The sequence below is a fragment of the Pezoporus occidentalis genome, unplaced genomic scaffold, assembly GCF_034315485.1.
Source record: "Pezoporus occidentalis ecotype Australia unplaced genomic scaffold, CSIRO_AGI_Poc_V1 ctg46, whole genome shotgun sequence".
Classification (NCBI taxonomy): domain Eukaryota; kingdom Metazoa; phylum Chordata; class Aves; order Psittaciformes; family Psittacidae; genus Pezoporus; species Pezoporus occidentalis.
The window spans coordinates 3,683,324-3,707,978 of record NW_026915791.1 but is presented as its reverse complement, the minus strand read 5'-3'; the positions used below and the strand labels follow the sequence as shown (position 1 = coordinate 3,707,978).

The following is a 24,655-nucleotide window of genomic DNA, read 5'->3' as shown; positions in this document are numbered from 1 at the left end:
AATACATTAGCATTGTGATTTGAAGTGGAACAGGGTGAGTATTGAAAAGAGATAGCAATAGAGATGCTTTAACTTGAGTGTTAGTAGTTTAAGAATTTAATTTAAAACTAAGATTCTTAAAAGGTTTTATGTGTCCTTATAGAATACCAGTGTATGTTTTAATACATTAGACCTTAATCCTGCAAACTAGGCTTTTAAAGCCTGAGTTTGTGGATAGCTGTTCTCAGTGGAAGAGGAGAGGGTAGCATTGTCCTAGACTGCATGTTCCAGAAAGGCTTTCTCCTCTTACGTTTGTAGCTGTGCACTAGCAGATACTTGCTGGTGTCTGGGAGCAGCTGTAACAATCTGCCTGAGCTACTTTTCCCATGAGTGTGACCTGAGCAGGAGCAGTTGCTTTCAGCTGTTGAAGGAAGCATCTGAGAGGGCAACAGCTTGAGCCAGACCTCATCTTCAGTGCTCGGGTGCTTGGTAGGCAGCTCTTAATTGCAGAGCAACTGTTATGATTGGGGGTGGGGGGTGAATGATGGTCTGCCACCTGATCCTTTCCTTCAAAACACCAAATCCAGCATCTTGTTGCATGTTTGGCTTCATTCATGTGCATGTGTGCATTTTAAATGTCTTTGGGAAATGTGGCCTGACGTGTTATTTTTCTTTTGGCCGGTCATGAGGGTTCTTTTGGTTTGTGTTTTTGAGTTCAGATTAAAACCAGATTATTCTGGCTACAGAATGACACAGAAGTAATCGGCCAAATAAGGGGGGGGGGGGGGGGAGAGAAAAACCTTCAGGATGAGCTTGAGTGATGAGTCAGAAGTCTGTGTGCAGTTAGGAGTTGCATCATACAAATACAGTGTGATATCTGTTTGGTAAAACTAAGTTGTTTTGTTTTAATATTTAGTAGGTCAGATCTGTTATTTCTTACACATATCATCCTGATCTTCATTGTCGTGGGAAATGGGACAGACACATTGTAGCTTATCATGTTTATATGCTGGTTATGTCTTGATGATTCATTGCAATTGCTTCTCTGTTTCAGGACCTGTAACTAAGTGAACCCTATTGGCCTCTGAACCACAAAGCATAAGAGTGAAAAGAAGTGAGAGAAACACGTGAAGAAAAAGGAAGTGAGGCACTTTCCTCTGGACTGCTTTCCTGCCCTTTATTACTAAAACTGAATGGAAAAGAGAGACTTCTGTGCCTTTCCTCCCCCCACCTCAGGGATGGGTGGATTGTAAATACAGTGTGTGCAGCTGGGAGAATAGACTGAACCATGAATCTTCAGGCTCAGCAAAAGTCTTCAAGCAAAAGGACTGGGAAACGAATTGCCTATTTTAATGAGCAGGAAATAGCTGTGTCATCAAAAGAACCTCAGCAGCCTCTGAAGGAAGGTCAGTACTATGGCCATGGAGGGAATATACCAGTCTCTCAAACTATGGAGATTTCTCATGCAGGAGGATTAACAAGTGCCCCCAACAATGTTGCTTTGATGAACTCCGTTTACAATCAAGATAGGGGAGAATCAATGATGATGCCCCAGGCAGTAACAGCTGTTAAATGGCAGAATTCCCTAATGGGAAATCGGTTGCCGGAGAGGGGTGACAGCCACTGGCAATCTCCTCCTTCGATGTGGAACCATGGTATGGTTTTTGGAGGCAACCCAAAAGGACCCCACTCCAATGCTGGTGCCCCAGGCTTCTATGGCCATGCAGAAGCCCTTAAAAGAAATCAAGAGAAAGGTGTGTTTGTGTCACAGCTAGACTTGTATGGAGATGCCGTCCAGCAGATGATGTCCCAGAAGGCTCAGCTGGAACAGCAAGCCCTAGTTAGGCAGCAAGCTCAAATGAATTCTTTTCATCAGATGCAGAAACAGCAGCAGCAGAATCAGAGTCTGCCGTTACAGCCTTTCCAACTTGCGTTTGGTCACCAAGGCCAAAAGCAAGGTCTTCCTGAATTGTTACACGTCTTTCAAGAAGCCCCAGCTTCTTCCAGTCCAGCATTTACTGCTCAGCAAAAACAGCAAGCTCTTCCCCAACTACAACTGTTTGAAAATTTTTATCCTCAACAGCAGCAGCAACAGGCTGCCGCACAAGCCTTCAGCCTGCAGCAGACTACTTCCATAGCACAGCCTCATGTGGCAGCTGCAGCACCTCAGCATCACATGATGGCACACCAGTTTCAGCAAACAGAGAGGAACCAGGAGCTATTCAAGGCTCTAACAGAGCAGAACCAACAGACTGTGCTACCTCAGACCCAGATTCCCTTTCCAAGAAGGTCACGGCGACTCTCCAAAGAAGGTGTCCTGCTGACCTCTGCAGGAGAAGTGTTGGCTTCCAAGCAGTCAGAAGAACAACCTAGCAATTTATTTCTGCATCACTGGCAAACACATCAGCAAGAGGTCCCATTACAGCAGCCACCTGAATCACTGGCCCACAACAAAAGCAACTATTTGCACCCCAAGAGACTGGATCTGGGGCAGAAGGATGTCCTGGTCAATAGTGAGCTGTGCCAGATGGAAACAGACAGGCAAACCACAGCCCAGAATGGTAGAGATGGAGAGAAACAGGCAGCAGCAGCTGAAGAAAATACTCAGAGAACTAATGATTTTCAGGGTGTCAGAGGTGGTGTCATCCAGAGTACGCGACGGCGACGGCGTGTTTCTCAAGAAGCCAATTTGCTAACTTTGGCTCAAAAAGCTGTTGAGCTGGCTTCTCTTCAGAATGTAAAGGTAAGGTGTGCGTTCTTACTAATATAGTATGGTTTAGAGTACAAAATAGAGATGAAATAAAAGCAATTTAGGTGTGTAGGCAGGATAGGGTAGTATCTTGATGCAGGAAGTGTTGTGGTGCAGCAAGGGCAGCTCTGGAGTGCTGGTATGTAAGGTCAACTACTGTAATTCGTAGATGCGGGACAACAGAGATCTAGTGCAGTGAAACCACCTAAGGGCAGTTTTATTTCACCAATACTGAATGTGATTCTAGCCCAGAGCTTCAGAAATGAATGTTTTCAGCTTAGGCCTCAAGCTGATCAGGATTTGAGAGTAAAAGTTTTTGGAGTATGTGCAGTTCACTTGGTGTCTTTTTACCAATTAACATTCTCTTCCTTTTATGTTAAAAGCCTGCTGTTTACCTGCCAGTTTTACAGTTTTAGCAGTTGAAGTGGTTCTAAACTGTGCTGTTTAAAAATTACATAATGCAATTTGTGTTCAGTATTTTGCAAATACTAAAAGCCTGAAGAAGCCACACTTGGATGAAGAAGTTGTACCAGGAGTGATAAAGGTCTGTCTATGGTATCTTATTTGAGAATGACCTGCAGTGAATAATATAGATTGGTAACCTGGGGACAAAGACTGCCTGTAGACCTTCTGTAGGGCTAGGTGGGGAAGAAGCTTAGGGCTGGCTGATAAGTTAATTCACTACTCTTATCCTTTTGGTGTCCCATCAGTCTGAACTGTACAGTATATATTCCATGTGGCAAATGACAAAGTTCAAAATTAATTAGACTGATAATTAGGAGGAGAGAAGTGGTGGATTTTTTGACTTGGGTGGAGGGGTTTTGATGTTTTCTTTTTATGTTGTGGTTTTTCTTTTATCTTTTATTGAGTGTCTCCTAGGAGGAGAAAGGTACACTTTTCTTTGGGAGCATTGTTGCCAGAGGCTGATGAAGTATGGGTGTTAGACCATGAGCATGCTTTTTACCTATAGTTTTTTCACTTGAGTTGCTGCCCAGTCAGTCAACAAAGGGAAGGGAATTTTATTCCCTCTCTTGTTCTTGTCATCATTTTTTTCCTAGTCCATTTGTGGCCATTTTTTCCAGTCCCTTCTTTAGAGGGATGTGATTTTTGAGTGAAAAAACTGACCTACGAAACAATGAGGCAAATATCCATAGCCTAGTCCATCTCTTGCACAAGTGACTGTTGATGCTGTCTTCAGTCCTTTTTTCTCTAACTCCCGTTGAACAAGCAGATTTGATAGAAAACTAGTAGTAGTTAGCAGCATGAGCAATTTACTCATACTCTCCTGGGCACTCCAGGAAGGCCTGTAATTCACATTGCTGTCTGATTGCCCACAGAATGGCAAGAAACTAAATAGAGCATCTAGGAAAAGGCCCTGAGAGGTGAAGCAAGAAATTGGCCTTTGGAAGGCATGTCTGCTTGCAGCTTGATTCGTAATGTAAAGACCAAACAGAAAAGTGTTTTGACAGATGCTCTTTTGTTCTTTGCAGTTACGCAAGCAACTTGTTTGCTTCCATGATGGCACTAGCAGAAGAACTCTTTTATGTTTCAGTCTCTTCAGGCTTTCAGGAAGATGTTTTGAGAGATGATAAAATTCTTACCTGAGGTCTGATGGATTTTACATGCTTGAGGGGTGGCTGACATGTAAGGGAGAAAAAGAAAACGTTTACTGGAGGAGAGTGGTCTGCTTCTCTTTATCAGTGTCTTTCTGTTACAAACAACCTAGAAGCCGCCTCTAGCATAGGTTTTGTGAAGAACATGTAAGGCAGCCATAGGGTTAAATTATTAATGACAGACAATGCATTCATAATTTGAACCAGTTGTTTGAATGTTCCAGTGTCGGTGTGTGTACTTTATGCAAAAACAGTCTTTTGGACAGCACTATATGTCTACATGTAGTGTCACAACTGATGCTTTGCACCTGAGCTGCCCATTGTACTGTGCCTGCCTTTTTCAGGTGGTGCAAACTTACTGCTGCTTATGTCTCTGCAGCAGATTTCCAGCTCTTGGTTTTATGGCTTCATTTCACACAAAATGTTATATGTATAAACATGGTGTAGTTTTTCTCTGATAATGCAGAAAACTCTTCTCAGATCTAAAATGGTGTTCAAAGGGTGTCTGGATTTAAATACTTTATGGAAGGGAGAAAGAGGGTTTTTTGGCCTCTTTCCCCTGGCACAGGGCAGGGCATCAGCTGCCACACACATAAAGGGAGGGGTAGAGTGGGGGAGGAGGAGGAATATCCAGTTCTGGACTCACCTTCATTCATGGGCACCCTTCTGTTTGACCGCAGAGAGAAGCTGCTTTTACTGTTAGCAAGGTGATGCAGAATGCTGTCAGAAGGTGCTGTGTGGGCAAGTGTTTTGAAAAGGCTGGTGTGGTTTCTTGTCCGATCACAGCAGTGGCCTTGGAGCACTTCTAGCTGTCCCATTTGGGTTTTGTCTGTGAATTCTAAATTTGTTTAGAAACCACTTGAGGGATAAACAGGATCCATGCCAGAATGACTGATGGGTTTCTGTGGATGTCTTGGAGGACTCCAGATCACTAGTTCATCCCTTGTGCAAGAGTCTAAATAGAAGTGCAACAAGTTGCCTTGGTTTCTGCAAGAGAGATGCTGAGCTAGCTGAAAATCCCCGGCAGTTCTACAAGGGATTGTCCTATCCTTTGTTTGGTGACTTCTTTCTGCTTACCTCTGAGTGTAATCAAACAGTTGAGAAACTATTTAGGGATCTGAAACAAATAGTTTAATTCCAATATCGGTCATGTCCCCTCTTAGTAAAATTAGGTATGTGCCATCTTTCATGAACAAAAAAAGCTCTAGCGTGGACCACAGCATCTTTACGGATGTCTCAACTATTTAGATTAAGTTCCCAGTGGTGCCTTCTCTCTTTCTTATCTCTGCTACTGTTTAGCTCACCTCCTTCTTCTCTTGAGGGGATCATCTTTCCCATCGTTAAGGAAGAGAGTCCTTTGCTGGTTGCCTCCCAGTCTTGGAAATTGAAAGGAGCATGATTAACTGATCATAGAGCCAGAGAAATCTTTTGTGTGACTAGCTGCCAGAATTTCCCGCTTGTAGTCAGGAAATTAGTTCATGTCTCTTGACCTGCACACAGGAAGTATCTGAAGTTTGCAGATCAGTCAGACTTGGTGCTTGTTCACACATTCATATTGCCATTATTTGTTTGATTGCTGTTATTCTCTCAGACACCCAGAAAGTATGTTGGAATGCTTGCACTAGAAACAGCTACACTAGGCAATGGTCTAAAGAATGTGCTATGAATGCACTGGTCTAACCAGTGGTGCAAAACACTGTGGAACTCACTGCTAGGAGACCTCAGACCTCAGCATAAATTTCCCTGATAAATGGAGGCCTACATACAGCAGCATGAAGCTGTATGTGAGCTGCTTCTTCACATATGGGCAGGACTTGTGGAAGTATGTATCTGATTCCAGCCTGTTTGTATGTTTAAAAAGGCATCCATAGTCTCTCTTTCCAAGAGTGGTGGAGGGAGGCTCCAACAATTTACAAGAGCCCCTTACTGTCTAGAGTAGCGGTGTCCCTAGTAACATACCCGTCAGCATGATGAATGCCTTCCAAATTCAGAATCGGTAGTCTCATGGGAACGTACAGGTGTGTATCAGCAGCCTGGAGTGAAGGGAGGTTCTCAGGGCTCATTAATTCCTTCTGCAATGCAGTCTGGGGTAGATGATGCCAGTTGTGACTTTTCAGTTGCATGTTTCATTGTGTGGCGTGGGGCAGATATCTCCAATCTTTGTGAAGAAGCAGTCAGACTTATAAACCGCAGTGTCACTTATGGGATAAGCCTTTCTGTGTACTCTTAGTCTTACTTTATGGAAGGAGGCAGTCTTAAATCTTCTTGATATGATTGATTTTGTTTGCTCAAGCTTGGCACCTAGTTTTTTTGAAGGCTTAGTGCTCCAGAGTGGACTCTTTGATCTTAAAAGCAACAAAAAATACCAGGACTCTTACTTGGAGAGCAGCCAGAGCACTAACTCCAGGCTCTGACTGACACATCTTGTGACAACACAGTTGTGCTTCCCTCAATATAAATATACTATCAAAGTCAGACTTTAGTCTACTGTCCTAGCTATTATGGGTTGACTCTTCCTGGGCCAGTTGGAGCATGTTCTCTCATCAGTGAAGTCAGCTTTCATGATCTGTGACCACAATGAAATGATGGGGGGTGGTGCTGTCTGAATACTTGACAGAACCTCCTTATGCTAGCTTTTAAATCAAGATTAATGTTCTTAGTGGCACACAATAGATTCTTTTTTGAGATCTTCAGTAAATCATTGCAAAACTTTGTAAGTTCAGGTAAGAGACCTCTTTGTCATACCTGAGAGAGAATGTGCCTTGGTTTCCACCTATGAAACTTAGCTGTTCAGGTAGAGAGAGATGCCTTAGTAGATGGTGGCTTTGGTAAGTTTGCATAACTAATTCTATCCAAAGGCTTTCCAGACAGAGCTCTAAGTTGGAGAGAAGCTCTGAAACATCGAAAGGAGCATCTTCTATGGCTTGTAGATTGCACTTCTGCAGAGGTTAAGAAGGCTGAAGACAGGTCGTTTGGAAAGTTGTACTTTAACATGTAGCTTTTAAGTGAGCTGGCAACTGCTTTTGAATGAAGAATGGCATGAACATGTAGATAGTCATTTGAAGGACTAGAAATCAGTGATCTAACAGTGCATGAAGCCATTTGGTGTTACAGTAACTGTGTGTTTATTCAGTTCATTCTCGTCTCCTTGGAGCTCAGTTTTCTGAGGTTTCCATGAGTGTAAAAGAAAGCAGAAGCATGGAAGCTGTAATACTAGTGCATAAAGTGCTGGCTTGCAGGTATGCCTTGTTGATTCTGCTGAGAAAAAGTCCTTCAGGCTCACACAAACAAACCTCAAAGGCTTCAGTTTTAATAATGAAAGTTGCTTCTGTGATGTAAATGAGAAAAAAAATGCAGCAAAAACTTAGCTCCATTTTTTGTATGAGAGATTTAATTAAGATTATCATGGTTCAGTCTTTCCTGGAACAGAGGTCCAATATTTGAAATTAATAACCTGCAGCTTTTGATCATTACTAAAACTGAAGAAACTTTGCTGGAAGTTATTTGGCAGGGCACAAGTTCATCTGGAAAATAAAATGTCAAACCACAGGTAGTGAAGTGAGACTGAAGGGTGATGTATACAAGTATTCTAGCAGGTGAGACTTCAAGCAATCCTCAAGTATTCTTTTTCCTCGAATAATTCTTTTCTAAATCATTTCAGCTTGCAGGTTGCATTGAGAAACTTGATTTACACTGAAAGTGAGATACTCTCTGATCTATTATGTAGGTACTGCAGAACTTTTAAGGAATCTGTTTTTCTTCTCAGGAAGCAGATACTTCAGAAGAAAAGAGTGTGCTGATAGCAGCTCCAGGACCTACAGCTGCAAAAAGTGTGGTGGAATTTGCCAGTTCTTCACCAGCTCCCAAAAGAGCCCGAGAGGATAACAGCCTCGTGCCTCTTATCATTCCTGTGTCTGTGCCAGTCAGAAAAATTGACTTGCAGAACCTTGGAAAAGAGAAGTCTGAGGATGGAAAGCTTCAGAGAGGCCAAACAAATGATCGAGCTCCTTGTGAACGCAAGCCTTCTGTGATAGTCACTCGGAGGCGATCTAATCGTAATACTAACATGGAAACCTCAAATCAGGTATGGATAGACTAAGAAACCAAGGATGACCCAGATCTGTAGATTTAACGATGTAGTTTTTATCCCTAAGCTTTTCTATTAAAGTTGTTTGATCTCAAGGCTTGAACTTGGAATGGATATAGTCTGGGGACTGTGGATTTTTGCCATTGTAATATTGCCATATATTTGGACATCACCAGCTTTTCATGGCCTACCTACAGCTAATGCTAGTACAGCCTAGCCATGCACCACTATTAAACAGTGATAAAGCCAGATGGTCAATAACACTAGAATAAATTGGCTGAATAAAGACTGCTTTCTCCTTACATACAGAGATGATAATAAGCTGTGAGTAGTGCACTTATCTCTGTATCTGAATAAAATCCAAAATGAAGATTTCTTATCACCATTTTGTGTTAGCCTGTGTCTGTACTGGGGATCTACTATACTTTTGTGTCCTCTTTTAAAGCTACCATGAGGTCACTAGGTTGGACAAGATATGTATGTAGTTTTTGTAAAATACAACTTTATAAGCACTCAGAGCTAGTATTGCTACCTAATACTCCTGTGTCCATTCCATTCCCCATCATCTTCCTCCCTCTTTCCTTTTGTGCTAACTGTTGAGACACCCTCCAACTGGCCTAGCCAGACTTTGAGTTGCCATGAAAGAAAGTTGTCATCTCACTGCAGTTTTGCAAAAGACCTGAGGTTTCAAAATGAAACTAAGAAAGTAATTTTTTTCTAATAGCATGAAGATGCTGTTCCAAAGGATGAAGCAGAGGGCTTTGCCCGGAAACCAAAGCAGAGGCCACGACCTGAGCCACTCTTCATTCCACCAAAAGCTGGCACCTTCATTGCACCACCTGTTTATTCTAACATTACTCCGTATCAGAGCCACTTACGGTCACCTGTCCGTCTGGCAGATCATCCTTCTGATAGGAACTTTGAGCTACCTCCTTACACTCCCCCACCAATTCTTAGTCCAGTCAGAGAAGGATCTGGGCTGTATTTTAATGCTATCCTCTCTTCAAGTGGTCATTCTGTTCCACCTCCGATGACTCCTAAAAGTGCTCACAGAACTCTGCTTAGATCAAGTAAGTTCCACTTTATCCTTCCTTTCTTGGCTATTTTGTGATTAGGAACTATGGAGTAATAGGAGGAAGATCATGACTTTAAGAAGTGTGGTTATGTGGAACTGTGTCTTCTTCATGATAGTTGGGGGAGCTAGTGGAGGAAGTGCAGTGTTGCTTTCATCGGGGCATACCTTAAAATGCATTCACAAGTGATCTGCAACACCCCCTATTGACGTTCTTAGGAATGGAAAAGACAGTTCCTCTGTAGTAAGATTCTCCGTGGCTTGAACTGAGGGGACTGTTAAGATGTAGATGGTGACTGGAAGGTAAGTTCTTGGTCATCTTAAAGCCCTTTAGCATATGGGTACCTTTTTTGAGAGATGGATAGCTCTGATTAGATTTACAAGCTGTGTGAAAAGGGCATCTCAGGTATGAAGATGAGCTGTCTGAGCAGTTTTTCTTTTCCTTGCAGACAGTTCAGAAGTTACTCCTCCTGTTCTTACGGTAGTGGGGGAAGCCACGCCGGTCAGCATTGAACCGTAAGTTCCCAGTAGATTCTTAGCCTGGTAGTAAATGCGCTTCCTTTCTTCTTCCTGAACCTTCAAGCTGCTCCCTGTACAGCTGATGGGTGTTTTAGAAACACTAAAGCTATTCATATTGGTGACTGAAAATTGCCTTTATTTAAAAATTACTCGACATGATAAATAACGTTTGTTTGGGCAAATTCACCTCATAATTTTGATGATGTTAACTGCTTTCTGTTACTGCTCTGGGGTGAAATTATTGGTTAGCTAAACATTAATCTGTCCTGTTTTGTTGCTTAAAACAGGTTTAGAGTGAGGAGATAATGATTCTTTAGAGGGAGGCCAAAACTTAGTATGGAAAAATGTAGTTAGCTCTCGTGGATTGTTCAGATTGCAGGTTATCCTTGTGGTGGGTATTAGCTGCAGTGCAACTGTGAACATGACTTTGCTCCATGCAGGGGTAGCTCAGTCTTGAAAGCACTACAGCCAGTTGCATACAGTGTCTGTGGCCTGAGCTAATAAGCCTCATTAGTCTTTTTAGCTGGCTGTGTGCTGGGAAAGTTCAGGCATATGTGGACTCAACAGCATAGGGAACACAGTTTGAGGATATTGAAGCTGGAGTTACGAGCTTAGACATGGTGCCAGTCTGGCTAAACCTGAGCAGAGTAGCAAAAAAGCAGAATAGCATAGCCCTTGCAAACCACCTGGAAGTATTACCAGCTGAAGTTCAGTGCTACAAAACTACAGCAAGGTAGTTCCGATTCATTATTACACTTAGGTTAATGAGCTCTTGTGAAGTCTAAATGTGGAGATGCATGGCATGGAAACACCCATATAGCATAAAAACCCCCACATGGCTCTGCATTGCTGACTCTGCAGTCAGGAATCTCTGCTCTAACTGCACCATATCCTGTGACATTTGTGATATTTAACTCAAAGTCTCCCCAAATAAATACCAGGCTGCTTTTACTTCCAAAATGGCTTATGTTTTAACTGGAGCATTTGCTGTCTGCTTTTTTTTTCCCCTCATCCTTCTTGCATTCTGCCTTCCTGTTTGAAGCTGAGTTTTGGCTACAGGCTCTCCTGAGCAGATGTTATAACTGTGAATGAACCCAGGTTGTTCTTGTCACCTATGCAGATCCCTTCCAGACTGAGCCCATTCATGGAGACAAGCACTTTTGGGGTTGTCTAAATCTGTTTTGAAAATGGCTTAATTAATCTTCTTGTTGGTGGTTCATTTCACACTAATCCAGGGGAACCTCCTCTTGAACAGATTTTTTTGGTGCGTTCCTCTCCTGACCCCCATCTTAATGTTTGACCTGTCTCTGGTGCAGTTGTCATTCCTGCTGTGTCTTGTTTAAATTGCTGAAGTTAATGACATAAAATTAGCTGCAGTTTTAGTCTTGTGTGACATTTTTCAGATTTCAGAAATTTCAAACCATAGTAATTTAGTGACACAAACTGTTTTCCTGTTGCCAAAAGGGTGTTATGTACAAAGAGTTGTCTTGCTGTCACCAGTTTTACTGAGCAGATGCTTATGCACATAGATAGCCTTAACTTTTAACCAAGATACGTTAACAAACTGCTGTCATTCCTTGTTGGCAAAGTAATCAGTTTGCTGCTCTAAAGCTAGCTTGTGCAGCACTGTTGCAGCCAGTTATGTGGACGTACCTTCTATAAAGGAAGTATGGCCAGAAGCTTTTCTTTAAACATTTAATTTGATCTGTAGTGGTGACTCCATTGACTATAGCTTGTGATTACCTGATATTGTGTTAATTGCTTATACTTTGCAAGACCTTTTGCTAATGCTTTTCGAAAGGTCATTGCATTGCAGAGATTTGCAATAGGAAATGGGATAATGAAGCTTAATTTTTCTCTTTGTGAAATAGTACAACAGGCAGCTGATGTTGCAGATCCTTGTGTCCTGCTGATTTTGTAGTTCAGTTGCTTCAAAGTCTTGAAGTCACCCCTCAGCCAGCCTTAAGTATAGCTGTGGTGCCTCAGCTCTGAATTGCCTTCCCAATTCACAGCCTTAATTCTGGATGCTACCACACTCGGCTGTAAACCAGGGCATCCCAGGAGCACTGTTGGTGCTTACAGGCAAGAGCTTTTGCTATACTGAAATCTAGGCTTCATTAGTGAAGGGATCATGGAATAACGTAGCTTGAATGGACTTCTGGAGGTCATCTGGTCTAAGCCCCTCCTTGGAGCAGGCCAAATTAGATCAGGTTACTCAGGTGAACTCTTCAGTAGGAATCTGGTTTTATTTAGGCATTGCAGGTACAGGGGCAAATTCTTGGGCTTTTCTATCTTAGGAATGCCATATTCTAATATTAAAAGTAGCTTCTGATAGCCTTTTGATGTAGCTCACTTCTTTCACTCCAACAGTTGCCTCTCTCCCTCTCTCAGGTGAGGCCAGAGGAGTCCTGTGTCTTAGGACACAAAATCTCCCAAATTTCCCAATGCAGTAACAGGCTTTTTATCTGTTCCCAGCTGACATCAGTGTGTCAGTTTGCAGCAGCCATCCCTTCTAGGTGGATCAAAATCCATAACCTTTTCCCTGCCCTGTGAAACTGCAGGCCAAAACAATAAGGGAGACTAATCACAGTAAGCAGAAGACTCCACATTAACCTCGTGTGTCACCTGCTGGAAGGAAGTTAGCATCAGCCTGTGCATCCAGCAGATTCTGCTTGTGCAAGTGGGAATCCCAACCCGTCTATGCCAGGCTGCTGCTGAACATGTGGATGAAGTCAGAACAAGTGTGTAGGGGAGTTATCTAATGTATCTCTTCATTTATGTTCACATGCATTGTAAGCCATTCCCCTCAAGTGTGAGGGAGTAGATCTGGATCTGCTACAGATGCAAAAGAAATAGTTTGTAAAATATCTTTTTATGTGTGTTAGAAGTCAGCCATTTGTTTTGAATGCAGGCTTTTCCTGCTTACAAGATCTCATGATGCAGATGCTTACAGGCAATTACCAAAGTGATGTGTTAAGCAGAAAAAAGAGAATGAAGGTTTTTCCTTATTCCCCTTCCACAACAGAAATTGATACCCTCTTCCTTCCTTTTGGTACTGAAGTCTTTTAGTGGTATTTCAGAACAGCAGAGGATCAGAAGAGGCTGGCATTTCTCAGCTGGTTTTGTTACTATTCCTTATTGTGCTAGATCATGCTTTTTCTCTGGTAATTGTGTTTTCCCTCATGCTGAGGGAGAACCAAGCCAAGACTTTCCAATGAAGCAACTCCAGGGTTTAATCATCTTGTGGCCGCTGCCTGACTACTCTCTCAAAAAAAGAGCTTATTTATCTGTCCTTTACTGTTTCAGGTGCTACCAGTATAGTGCTAGTTGACTGAGTCCTGAAAGAGAAACGCTTTTGCACATTAAGCATAGATATCTTATTTCAGAATATGAGATTTTCATTATATTCTGAGTGGTCTGAGCAGCAGCTGTTCTCCAATATCTTGGTTTTCTGGCATCTTTTGTTTTCTGAAGGGTCTTTTTGCTATCTTAGCTTGGACTCTTGCTTCTGGACCTCTGAATTGCATGCATAGTTGCTATATTACTGCTATATTACGCTATATTACTTAGAAAGTTGTCGTTGGACTTACTTCACTCTGAGTTTGTGTAGCTACTGCTGTCTCAGTGTATTTTGCCACAGAGTAAGAGATGTAGAGTAATGACAAATGATATCCGTGCTCTCACTGCTTGCTGCACTATTGGTATAGACCTCTAGACCTCCAAGTCTGGTAGAGCAGTCTTAATGGTGGTTTTTACCTATCTCTGTGCGCAAAATCATGTTTGCTAGTAAAGAGTAGAATCTCTGTGGATGCTCTCTTAAAGCATGTGGATTGCATGTTGTGAAAAATCTGTGTGCTAATTCAGACCCTAGAAGTATGAGATTGCTGCTAAAAGAATGGGGTTTGGTTTTGATACAGAATGAGCAATACCGCTTTCATTGGTTTATATTTTCTGTTTCCATTATTAGAAATAGTTTCTAGAAGATATTAGCTTGTGTCAAGATCCTGAAGGACAAAAGTTTGAGATTGATCCTGCTTTGAATGGCAAGTTGGACCAGATAGTCTCCAGAAGTCCTTTTCAACATAAATAGTGCTATAATTCTGTAGTTATGGCTGGCAAAACATTAATACTAAAACAGGCTTCTCTTATGCATGAAGAGCAAACTTGCCATAAAAGAAGTCTGTGTGACAGCCTCTCAAAAAGTGATGATTATTGAAAGCTAGTAACTGTTCTTTGAGCAGTTATTAGGGGATCCCAATTTAAATACAATTTCAACCATTGTTGATAAGACAATGGGAACTGGTAATGGATGTAAAACCTCTCACCTTTTGAGTCATACTTATTAATGTAACCTGCAGCACCTGAAAGCTGTTCATGTTTTATGCAAGAGCCTGCTGTGTTTCAATTTCATAATTAGTGCTTCTAGCAGAGATGGAGACTTTCTGGATATTGTAAAGTGGGGCTGACTGTTACATCTTACCTCTTCTGCAGGCGAATAAATGTAGGAACTCGCTTTCAAGCAGAAATCCCATTGCTCCAAGACAGATCTCTGGCAGCAGCTGATGAACATAAAGCAGAGCTGGTGTGGCAGCCGTGGAGTGACCTGGAAACCAACAAAGTCACCCAAGAGAATGGTAAGAATGTGGAAGGCTGGTAAATAGGACTGAATTGTCACAGTAGCTGTAGGGGTAACCACATATCTACTGCAGGCATAATTAAAAGTCTCTTAAAGCTCCCAGTCGCAGACAAGTTTGAGTAGTCTTGAGCACAGTCTTAGGAGTAAAACTTACCAGGTTGCAGGTGTTGGTGGGGAGGTTAATAGGGTTGGGTTTTTAATTAAGATTAAGATAAAATTGGACCATTAATTAAGATAAATTTGATTTATCTTATTAATTAAGGTAAAACTGAACCATTTGTTACTAGTCAGGCAAAGAGCAGCCTTTTGCTCAGTGAAGCTTCGTTGTCTTTGTTAACATTTGAAAACCACATCCTCTCAACTTCTGTATTTTCAAGGGGTGTTCTAGATATAATAGCATTTTGGAAGAATCAAGTTGTAGGTGGAAGTCAGGATGAGGAAGCAGGAGTTGTGGCAACCTAGTAGCCAGACTTGGGCAGCTGTCTGCTGTTTGGTGCACATAGGTTTTGGTGTGTATAAATCCTGAAGGGAAGAGGAAGTGAGCAGACTTAGAAGAGACCTTTCTGATGAGAGAGAAAAAAGGGTATGGGGAAAAGGAAGTTAAAATATAAGGAAATCTCTGAGGTGAAGGGAGATGGGGAGACATTGTAGGAGAGAGGAGATTTGCAAGAAACTCCATGTGTAAATAGTGCTGAATGCCACATGACCTTGTGGTTCTGGCATCCAGATTTGACCTAGATAAATTTGCAAGGACATTCAACTTCTCCAATAGTTTTATTTTCTGTTATGTCTAGCCTTGCTTCAAAAGAGCTAATTAACTGTGCGAATCCTGTAGGAAACTCCATTTTAATCTTCTTATCTGAATTTGTTTGGTACCTCTGTGGAAACAGTGGAAAACCTGCTAGCTGCTGCCTGTTCAAGCATTTTTCCTGGGGCTGGAACCAACCAGGAGCTGACGTTGCATTTCTTACATGAAGCAAAGGGAAGCATTCTGGTGAGTCTTCCCAGCTTTTCACCCTGATGTGGTCAAAATGTTAATGAAGGCCAGGTAACCTGTCATTCCTGAGGGGAAATCCTTGCAAACTCCTTTCTGTGCATCTAATTCTCACTGTTTAGTGTCCCTTGGATGTCCTTAAAGTGGGTTCCGCCTGATGTATCATGCCATGTTCACTTACTGTCTTGCATGTTTCCAACTTCATCATGTTTGGCTTTTTAACAAATAGACTGACAGGGTGAGTGAGCCGAGACTGTTAAATGAATCTTAAATGTTGTCTTCTTAGAAGATGACCATGTTGGAAGGAAAAATAAGAGGCTGGGCTGAAGCCGAGGCCATAATGCAGTGTCTTGCTCCCCTTACTTTTGGCAGGTCCATTTAACTTCCCTGCACTTGTAGGGAACAGCTGTGCTGCTGATTTTATATTGGTGTTGTAAGACATGATTCACCTTCATAATGCCTTTTGACACCCCTGGGCGGTAATATCAAAGAGCAGAGCATAGCATATGGCACAGGGTTGTCATCCTTTTATAGTTCTATGATTGATTTGACCTGGTATAAATCAGCCCTGTCATCAGCAATATCCCATGCTCTTGCCTGGCTGCTTGTTTTCTGCCCCTGTAGTGTGCCAGCACTGACACTTGTGAGACTGCATTGGTGTGTGTTGGAGAAGAAGACAAATAAAAAGTAATTTCTGTGTGTTCATGTTAGGTTTGTGCTAGTTAGGGCCCCAGAACCAGTCTACCATTGTGAATACTGTTGCTGGCATTAGGGAGGAGCAGGAGCTCACTGTTAGCTGGTTTAAACTGCTGATGGAAGCATGACTCCACTCCTTCCTTCCTGCTAACTTTGAAAGCACTTCTAGTTTAAATACAAAATAAAAAGCATGAGAGGTTTGGGTTTTTTTGTGTGTAATCTTTGTCACATGACTGCTGTGTTTTATTTTGAAGTATTGCTTAGTTAAGTGAGATAAGATCACAGTGACTTGAATGTGTCAGACGGACATCATTTAGGGCAGCAGTCTGGGATGCGGGTATGTAACTGAGGCCTTCAGTAAATGAGAAGAAACTGCTGCATGGTCTCTGTCTATGGAATTAACTCTCTCCCAGTACCGTGGTGGTTGCATTGGAAAGCATCAGTTCACAGAGATATGAATTGGAGCTGAGAGCTTACACTTGCCTGTGGTACCCAAAACTCAGTCTTGGTAGTCAAGAATGTGATTTTTAAAGTTGTCCCAAATGTTGAACTGTCCCAAATGTTAAACTGTGCTATGGTTCCTTTCAGTGAGCTTACCAGAAAGGAGAGGATTAACAGTTGCCTGATCGTTGATTTAAATACTCCAGACCTTAAGTGAATTATTTTGTTTGTCTTTATCTTAGGGAGCTTTGACCAAACTGCTGTTGCAGAGGCCAGTACGATCACCTACCCACCCTTTGGCAGATTATCACTACACAGGTTTGTTAGCCAGAAAAACTCTGTGCTGCCTGTCTATCATAAAGCAATTTTTCTATCCTTTTATGCTCTTTTGGGGAACTCTTGAATGTTACAGTAAGATGAAAAGATCACTCTTCTCTCTGATAAATCAAATGATGGCTCGCTAATAGTTTTACCTGTGCAAATTATGACACTTAAAACATAAGAAACACTGCATCTCTCAGAATATGTGCATGTGTGTGTTCTGATTTCCTTCATGGGAAAAAGGGAATGTGATCCCTTACACTAAGCCACAGAGAAAGATAGTACGTACAGAAAGGCTGTGGTAACCTCAGAACCACAGCCTTGTTGGCATAAGTTTCTAGAGTGCAGTTCAAAGGGGGTTTTATGGGAAGCGTTTTCAAGCTTGCTGAAGAAAGCTCAGCCAACTATTGATGCATGTCAGTGTTTCTGCAGAATTTAAATGCCATGAACTGCCTTTGTAATACTGCACCCAGTTAGAAAATAGTCAGGTGTTTGACACTAACTTCAGTTATCTAAGAGTGACCCCAGCCACCTGAAAGACCTGATATAAAGTGACATCTAGTAGATGTCTAATAGTTGACACTACAAAGCACAGAGGTTACATTTCTTCATTATCACACACCCTTACTGTAATGATTGGGAAAACTTACTTGAGTAATACCTGTATGGCAGGAGGAAATTCCAGAATGTGTTTATTATTAGAGGCAAGGGTGCTAGGATAGCAGGAATATTTGAGATACAATGCATCTTCAAGTACAGTGGATTGCTGCTGAAAGAGAACCTCTGGTCTCCTGTTCCATCATCTCCCTTGTATAGAATCTAATGACCAGGTCACCACGAAGTGTGTCTATTCACCCTGCTTTTTTTTTGTTGCAAACTATCTTAGCTCATCTACTTGACACATTTTTGTGGTGATAAGTACTAGATCTAACACAGGGCAAGTGATGAGAGGAGGGCTGAAGCAGTAGAGGACCGGTTAACAGTAGTCTGCAGTGAAGCTGGATTAGGTGTGATGAGAGACTGCACCTTTGCATGTGTGTATTGGTCTTGAAGGCAAAGCATGTATAAGAGTAATCAACTGGAATGACTTCCATTACAACTGTTTCTTTCTACAGGATCAGACAAGTGGAAAGTTGCTGAAAAAAAACTTTTCAACAAAGGCATTGCAATCTACAAGAAAGACTTTTTCCTGGTCCAAAAGCTTGTAAGTTACTTTCCTGCCCTGTTTGTTGTTTTTTCTTTTTTTTTTTTTTAATGACAGCAATAATACATTCCTGATATATTTTTACATCTTTATTGAGCATTTAATGCAGGGAGTTCCTGATTTTCCTGAAACCTCAGTATTAAGCATGAAGTTCTGGATTGAAGATTACAGAGAAATATTACCATCCAGCACAGCACAAAATCTCACTAGAAAGCTAGAACAATAATGTTTGGTTTGCTGTTCTTATTTAGTTAATCCTTGTACTTCCTGCATTAGTTCCATTAGTTCACACTGCAGATACCACTTTTGCAGAGTGTATTTACAGAGCAGAGCACTGGTAATGTTCTGGTTCAGCTTAAATGGCTTGCTTATAAAACTAAATAGGAGCACATCTTTGCTACAGGTGAAAGGTACCAAAGAATGATATATGAATCATTTAGGATCTCTTTCTAGTTTACTATGACAATGATAGTAAAAATGATTGCCCCCATCTACTTTCATGAGGCATGACACTTCAGTGGGGGGCAAATCACTGCAAATCACAGCAGGAGCTGTATATAAAAGGCATTCAACTTGCAAAAGCCCAGAAGCTAAGAATGTATGCCAAAACTTCTAGAAAGATCACTGACAGAGGACTTGCAGACCATCACAGGTCTGTGCTGATCGTTGGCTACCACCATGTGTATGAAGTGCATGTGGCCAAAATGGGAAAGGGCTGCAAAGCTTCCTTGCCATTTTTGGTTTGGTATTCTCTGAAGCGCTGCTGGGAAATAAAGCTCCCCCGTAAAACTGAAAGGCTGCTCTCAAGCCTGACAGCTCAATTGGAACATTTCAGAGGTGAAGAGGTGCATTAAGTTTACAAAATGCCAGGTTCTGTCACCTTTACACTGACCATCTTTTCTTTGGAAAGTTGGTCCTGTAGTTGCCAGTGAATAACAGTGGCAGTGGGGGACGGGCTGTGGGATGGATGGGGCATACAGATGAATGTGACACAGAAAAGAAGGCTTGAATGGCTGTTGTGGTGGAATGGAGACTACTGAGGAAAGAAAAATACAGTGTATTTATTGGACCTTTAGTAATTATTTATGAGCCTTCTTAAAATCATGTTATTGACTGGACTTTCATGCGTTTTAAACACCAGATAAAAACCAAAACGGTGGCCCAGTGTGTGGAATTCTACTACACATACAAGAAACAGGTGAAAATTGGTCGGAATGGGACCTTAATCTTTGGGGACATTGATGCTGCTAACGAGAAATCGATAAAAGATGAAGCTGAAGTAGACATCAAGGTAGTTTCCTTAATTTTTCTCATGTTTGGGTGGTGGTGTGAAGTCTGAATTTGTGTTGTCTCACTTGTTGGTAAAATCAAAAGCTAGAACAGTCTGGCCGGTGTGGAGGAGTCCAGACTCAAACCCGTGTCCTGTGTCACGTAACGATGTTTACTTACAAACACTGAAATTAACAGTTCCTTTATCTTCTGGTGAAGAGTTCCCATAGGTTTGCACGTGTTCTTCCTCCCAGAAGGGACATCTATAGTGAAGAACAGGGGCATGTGGAGGAAGAAGAGGAGGAGGAAGAGGAGGCAGAGGAAGGGTTGGATAACAGAAGGAGCAACACAGTTCCTCTCAAAGATGAGCAGACACTACAAGATGGTGTAACAGTAAGTGTTGCATTGTGCATGTTGTGCTTTCCATGCCACCTTCACTCTGCAACTGGTTTAGAAAACAGCAGGTGAACAGTTCCGCATGTAAAAAGTTTCCACCTCTGACTTCTCCCAGAGCAGGGGACTGGGCTGAGGTAGCTTAGAGTACTCCTAGCAAACCAGACTGTGTGCTGTGGTGGAAGAACAGGGATGGGGAGGGGGGAACGGGACCAATATAATTCTTTGTGGTTGGTGCACATAGGACTATGATGAGAAATGTCCAGAAAATATGCTGAAGGCTTTCTCATTAAATAAATCCCTGGAATAAATGCAGCAGAGGAGCTCAGACATTGTTTTCCTTTTGATGGTGGGTTTAAGTTGCAGTTTGCGTTAACTGTCCCCTTCTCTCCAAAGGCCAATGATGCCAATCTGAGGAGTCAAGAGGCCACTGTCACAGGAAGAGTTGGAAGGAAGCCAAGGGAGGCAACAGTGAAGCCTCGAAAGCCTATTGGTGCTCCAGTGCAGAGGAGGAGGCGGAAACAGAAGATAAAATCAGATGCTACCAGTAAAACTCAGAGCACAGAAAATGCATTTCCATGTAAAAAATGTGGCAGGTAAGAGAAACTTCATCATAGCAATACAGCAATAGTAACAGAACTGCAGTGGTGCATCTCCTGTAGAAGCTTATTCTCAGATGAGCTTTCCTTCTGCCTGTTTAGGCCAGAGACACTGGCAATACTTTTTATGACCCATTACCCCACTAATACTCACAGATTAGGGTTTTTTACATATATTGATATTTAGATACCACTACTTCGGTAACTACCCCCTGCTGACTGTTTTTTACTCAGATGGAATAAGACACCACCTGCATTCCAACTGTGTGCACTATTTGGTGTTAAGCTGCAATTTCAAACAGCTCCTGTATTGCCCTTCTGTAATGCCATTTTTTTTGGAACAAGTAATTTCTATATATTTGCTAAATCACCTATTAAGAACATGGTATAGACTTACTCATGAACAGTGGCATAGAAATGCAAGACACTACCATTGTTATGACAGCAGGTATTAGGCCCATGGGCACACAGTTCATCTGGTTAAACTTGCACCTATCTTTTGTGTCCGTAAAATATACATTTGTCTTCCCTTACACGACAGTGCTAGTAGGGTTTGTAGGTTTGTTGCCAACAGACTCACAAGCTTCAAGAAAATTGAATTCCCTACATAAATTGCTTACTTTTAAAACAGTGGTCTTGTCATACCAGTGGTGAAACCTGTATTTAAAAAAGGCACCAAGCAAGGGGATGGCAAGAAAATGCAAATTCTGTCTAATTATGCCATCAGAGCTGTTGACAGATTCCTGCTCTGGCTGGGACTTAACTGGCCCTGACAAGGTGCCCTGTCTCTGTGCCCTCAAGGAGCGTGTGTGTTGGAGAGGGGAGTGCTGTGAGAAGTCAGGCAGCTGGGATTTGGTCCTGGCCACTGATAAAGGAGAAGCAAGCAAGGATTCTTAATGGTGTCTTAACTTTTCTTGTGGCATTTGGTGCAAAACCCAAATAGTTAGTAGGAAAGATGGAGAGATAGATCATAAGTATGAAGTCAGGAGGAAAAAGCTCAAGTGTTTCTGGCTGCGTGGACAAGGCTCAGGAGTGGCATTTGGCTGTTGTTCACCTCCATGTTTATTATTAGCACTGCCTCTCTAAACATTTAAGAGTTGAAGGAAAAAGTAAGAGGAAATAGACATATTAAGAAATGAAGTGAGCAATTTGAGGGTGATCAGGATGTCCTGCTGGCCTTCCACCCAGTGCCGGCACACACAGAATCAGAAGTGCTGTTTGCTGTAGATGTTCTGTGCCAGTGCCAACCTGAGTTCCTGTGCTGAAGCTCACAAACTCTTGGGGCTAGAGCAGCAGAAGCTCTTTTGGAGAATTAATGAAGGAGGCTGTAGGAGAGACCAATGCTAATGTATGTGTGTGCTTCCTCAGGGTCTTCTACAAGGTGAAGAGCCGCAGTGCTCACATGAAAAGCCACGCAGAGCAGGAAAAGAAAGCAGCTGCACTGAAGCAGCAGGAGAAGGAGGCAGCAGCAGCAGTGGCAGCGGCGGCAGCAGCAGCAGCCCACAGCCAGTCACAGCAGGAAGAGAGCAGCGAGAGCGGGAGCAGCAGCAGTGGAAGCAGCAGTGGGAGCTCGGATGAAGAAGGAGAAATATAGCAGCAGAGCAGAAATGGAGGGAGTAGCAAGGCTGGACCCAACCTCCCTCTTGGTGGCTTTACTTTTATTGCTTGCACTTTTCTTCCCTGAACTATCAGGTCTCAAGTTTTAGTGCTGCCATTTCCTCATGCCACATGTTCCACTTCACCTTGCCAGTACTGACCAAGCCGGAATGGTGGATGAAAAGATTTGTTTCAACTTGGAATTTTTTTTTCCTTTTTTTTTAAACAAATAAGATTTCTATTCTATTTATAATGATACCTGAGGTACATAATAGAACAATGTCACCTGCAGCGGAAGGAAGTTCTCTCAGGTCAGTTAGACCTTTCTTTTGTGCTTGTCAGGAATCATGCTAACAGGACTCTTGGATATAAAGGTTTCCAGACTGGAGCAAGAAAATGTTGCTCTGCTCTGAGCCAAGTGTGTCCAGTTACTGTGACACTGGTGATTTCTAGATGTTTCCTTTCTCAGCAAGTTTTCCTTCCTGTTACTTCCTGCCTTTCTTTCTGAGCATTTATTCAGGCAGCCAATAAGTTTTGTGGGAAGATGGTGTGCACTTCTGGCCTCTGATTCACAAAAGTGGGGTGAGCAAGACGGGCTTCTTCCTGTTGAGAGAGCAAGTTTTCTTTTTCAAAAGGAAGCCAGAGGTGGTTCGTTGTTCATGCCATTAAGAATGCAGCAATGGATGTAAAAATACCACGTGGGACTAGAATAGCCGCAGGCCTTGTGGGTTGTCTTGTCTTGGAAAACAAAATAGTCTGCCTTTGATTAACTTAATGGAAAGTAGTCTGGGCTTCACAAGTGCAATTTGAAATGTAAACTGCTGGGCTTGACTTTGCATAAATGGGAGCAAGTTTGTTTAGTGAAAATGAACCAAGACTTTCTTGTGTGCACCTGAGAAATGGGTGGAATGGACACTAATCTTTAGCAGTGATCCCTCTGTGAATGGCTTTTACCTCTCAACACATCCCTTTCTTTCTTGCAGGAGCCCTCTTGTATTCCCTGAAATTGCCATCATTAAGAGCTAGTGCGGTGGGGCCCTAGTTTCCCAAGTACTCGTGTCAGACAGTAGGTGCACGCAGGAGAAGCTTGTCACTTCCACACTGGTGGCTGGAGGGCCATGCCTGCTATGTTGTCCTGCTGTCAGCCTTGCTCTTTGCTGAAAGGCTGACTCTTCCTTTAGAACTAACACATGCTCATAGCCCACAGATTCTAGCCACCAAAAGCCTGCTGGTAAGAGAGTTAAGAACTAGTAAAGTGGTCCAGATGACACTGATGTTAGATCTGGAGAGGATTGCTCTGTACATCTTTATAGCCCACATTTATCATTGTTTCATAAAGATGCAAAGGATCAGATAGCTTCCTTGTGCTTCACAGTCAGTCCTAGTTCCTACCCTGGCTGCTCAGCTCCCTCCCCCCAGCCAGTGCTTAGATGCAGCACTGATCCCTGGCTCCTGGGTGCTGGCACTGTGTCAGGTCGTGTGTGTGCTGCTCCAGTGGTCAAATGCCAAAGGAGCTGGTCACTGCTGCATTCCCAAGCAGGGATCCTAGAGGGGTTGCTGTACGTGAACTACAGTGTGTTCCAGACTGGATAATCCTTCAAGCTGCTAGATAAATTCCAGGTTAACTAACTATGGAAGGTGCCATCTGCCAATCTTTTCCTGCCCCCAGGTTTTATACAACTATGGTTGCTTCACTCTTAAGTCTGGGAGGCTGTGTATAGTATGCTTGCTTTGACATATATATGCCTTTGCATAGAATCCTTTTTCTTACTGACATAAACAGTTATTACTCTTACAAAATAAGTAGGAGTACCATTAAGGACTACAGTTTTTCCAGTGTTGACACATTTGTCTTTAAGTGTTCAATTTTCTGCCAAGGTTGTGTTTTTCTATTCCTAACAAAACTGGGTTTCCTTTCAGCATTTGGACAACTGTTCCATGTCCCTGCATGCAGGGGTCTTGTTGACTAACTAAGCTGTGGAAGCAGATGGCATGTCACGAACTGTTAAGATCATGCAAAAATGGCTACAAAACTCAAAGCTACTGGTCTTTTAAACAGAAGCTTGAACAAATCAGTCTTCCTGTTAAGAATTTCAATGTTGGTTGTTTTTCCTTTTGTAAATTGGAGAAAACTCTTGTCTACCATTATTAGAGAGAACAGTGTTTTTAGCACACTGCTTCAGGATGGACGGGAGGTGAAGCAGCTGGACCCTGTGGTCCACTTGCTGTACTGGGATTAACTCCAGTAAATCAATGATGCAATTAAACAAAGTTCCAAAGTATGTTTCTGGGAAGTTGCCGATCTTGAGAACTGCAAGGCAACAGTTCAGGAACAAGCAGGGCTTGTGAGGGTATCTAAGAAGGATTTAAGATAATGTAGATATTGTTATACTGTTGTCTTTGCCTGGAATGCCACTGTCACAGAAGTAGAGGGGTGTACAGTTACTTAACCGAGACTGGGAAGGCCTAAACACATAACAAAGAAAT

General features: G+C 42.3%; 1 protein-coding gene across 1 annotated transcript in view; it reads left to right on the top strand.

Moving 5' to 3' along the window:
• Positions 1 to 24,418, top strand: part of MIDEAS (mitotic deacetylase associated SANT domain protein) — a 52,365-nt gene extending 27,947 nt beyond the window's left edge. Inside the window, exons 2-13 of the mRNA XM_062635659.1 lie at positions 1,034 to 2,722; positions 8,108 to 8,425; positions 9,153 to 9,498; positions 9,950 to 10,016; positions 14,511 to 14,653; positions 15,546 to 15,649; positions 17,029 to 17,104; positions 18,223 to 18,311; positions 19,453 to 19,602; positions 19,800 to 19,973; positions 20,370 to 20,569; positions 21,941 to 24,418. Of these exons, the coding sequence (XP_062491643.1) occupies positions 1,268 to 2,722; positions 8,108 to 8,425; positions 9,153 to 9,498; positions 9,950 to 10,016; positions 14,511 to 14,653; positions 15,546 to 15,649; positions 17,029 to 17,104; positions 18,223 to 18,311; positions 19,453 to 19,602; positions 19,800 to 19,973; positions 20,370 to 20,569; positions 21,941 to 22,166 (3,348 nt within the window). The 5' untranslated portion in view covers positions 1,034 to 1,267 and the 3' untranslated portion in view covers positions 22,167 to 24,418. The remainder of the gene's footprint in view (positions 1 to 1,033; positions 2,723 to 8,107; positions 8,426 to 9,152; positions 9,499 to 9,949; positions 10,017 to 14,510; positions 14,654 to 15,545; positions 15,650 to 17,028; positions 17,105 to 18,222; positions 18,312 to 19,452; positions 19,603 to 19,799; positions 19,974 to 20,369; positions 20,570 to 21,940) is intronic.
• The last annotated feature ends 237 nt before the right edge of the window (positions 24,419 to 24,655 follow it).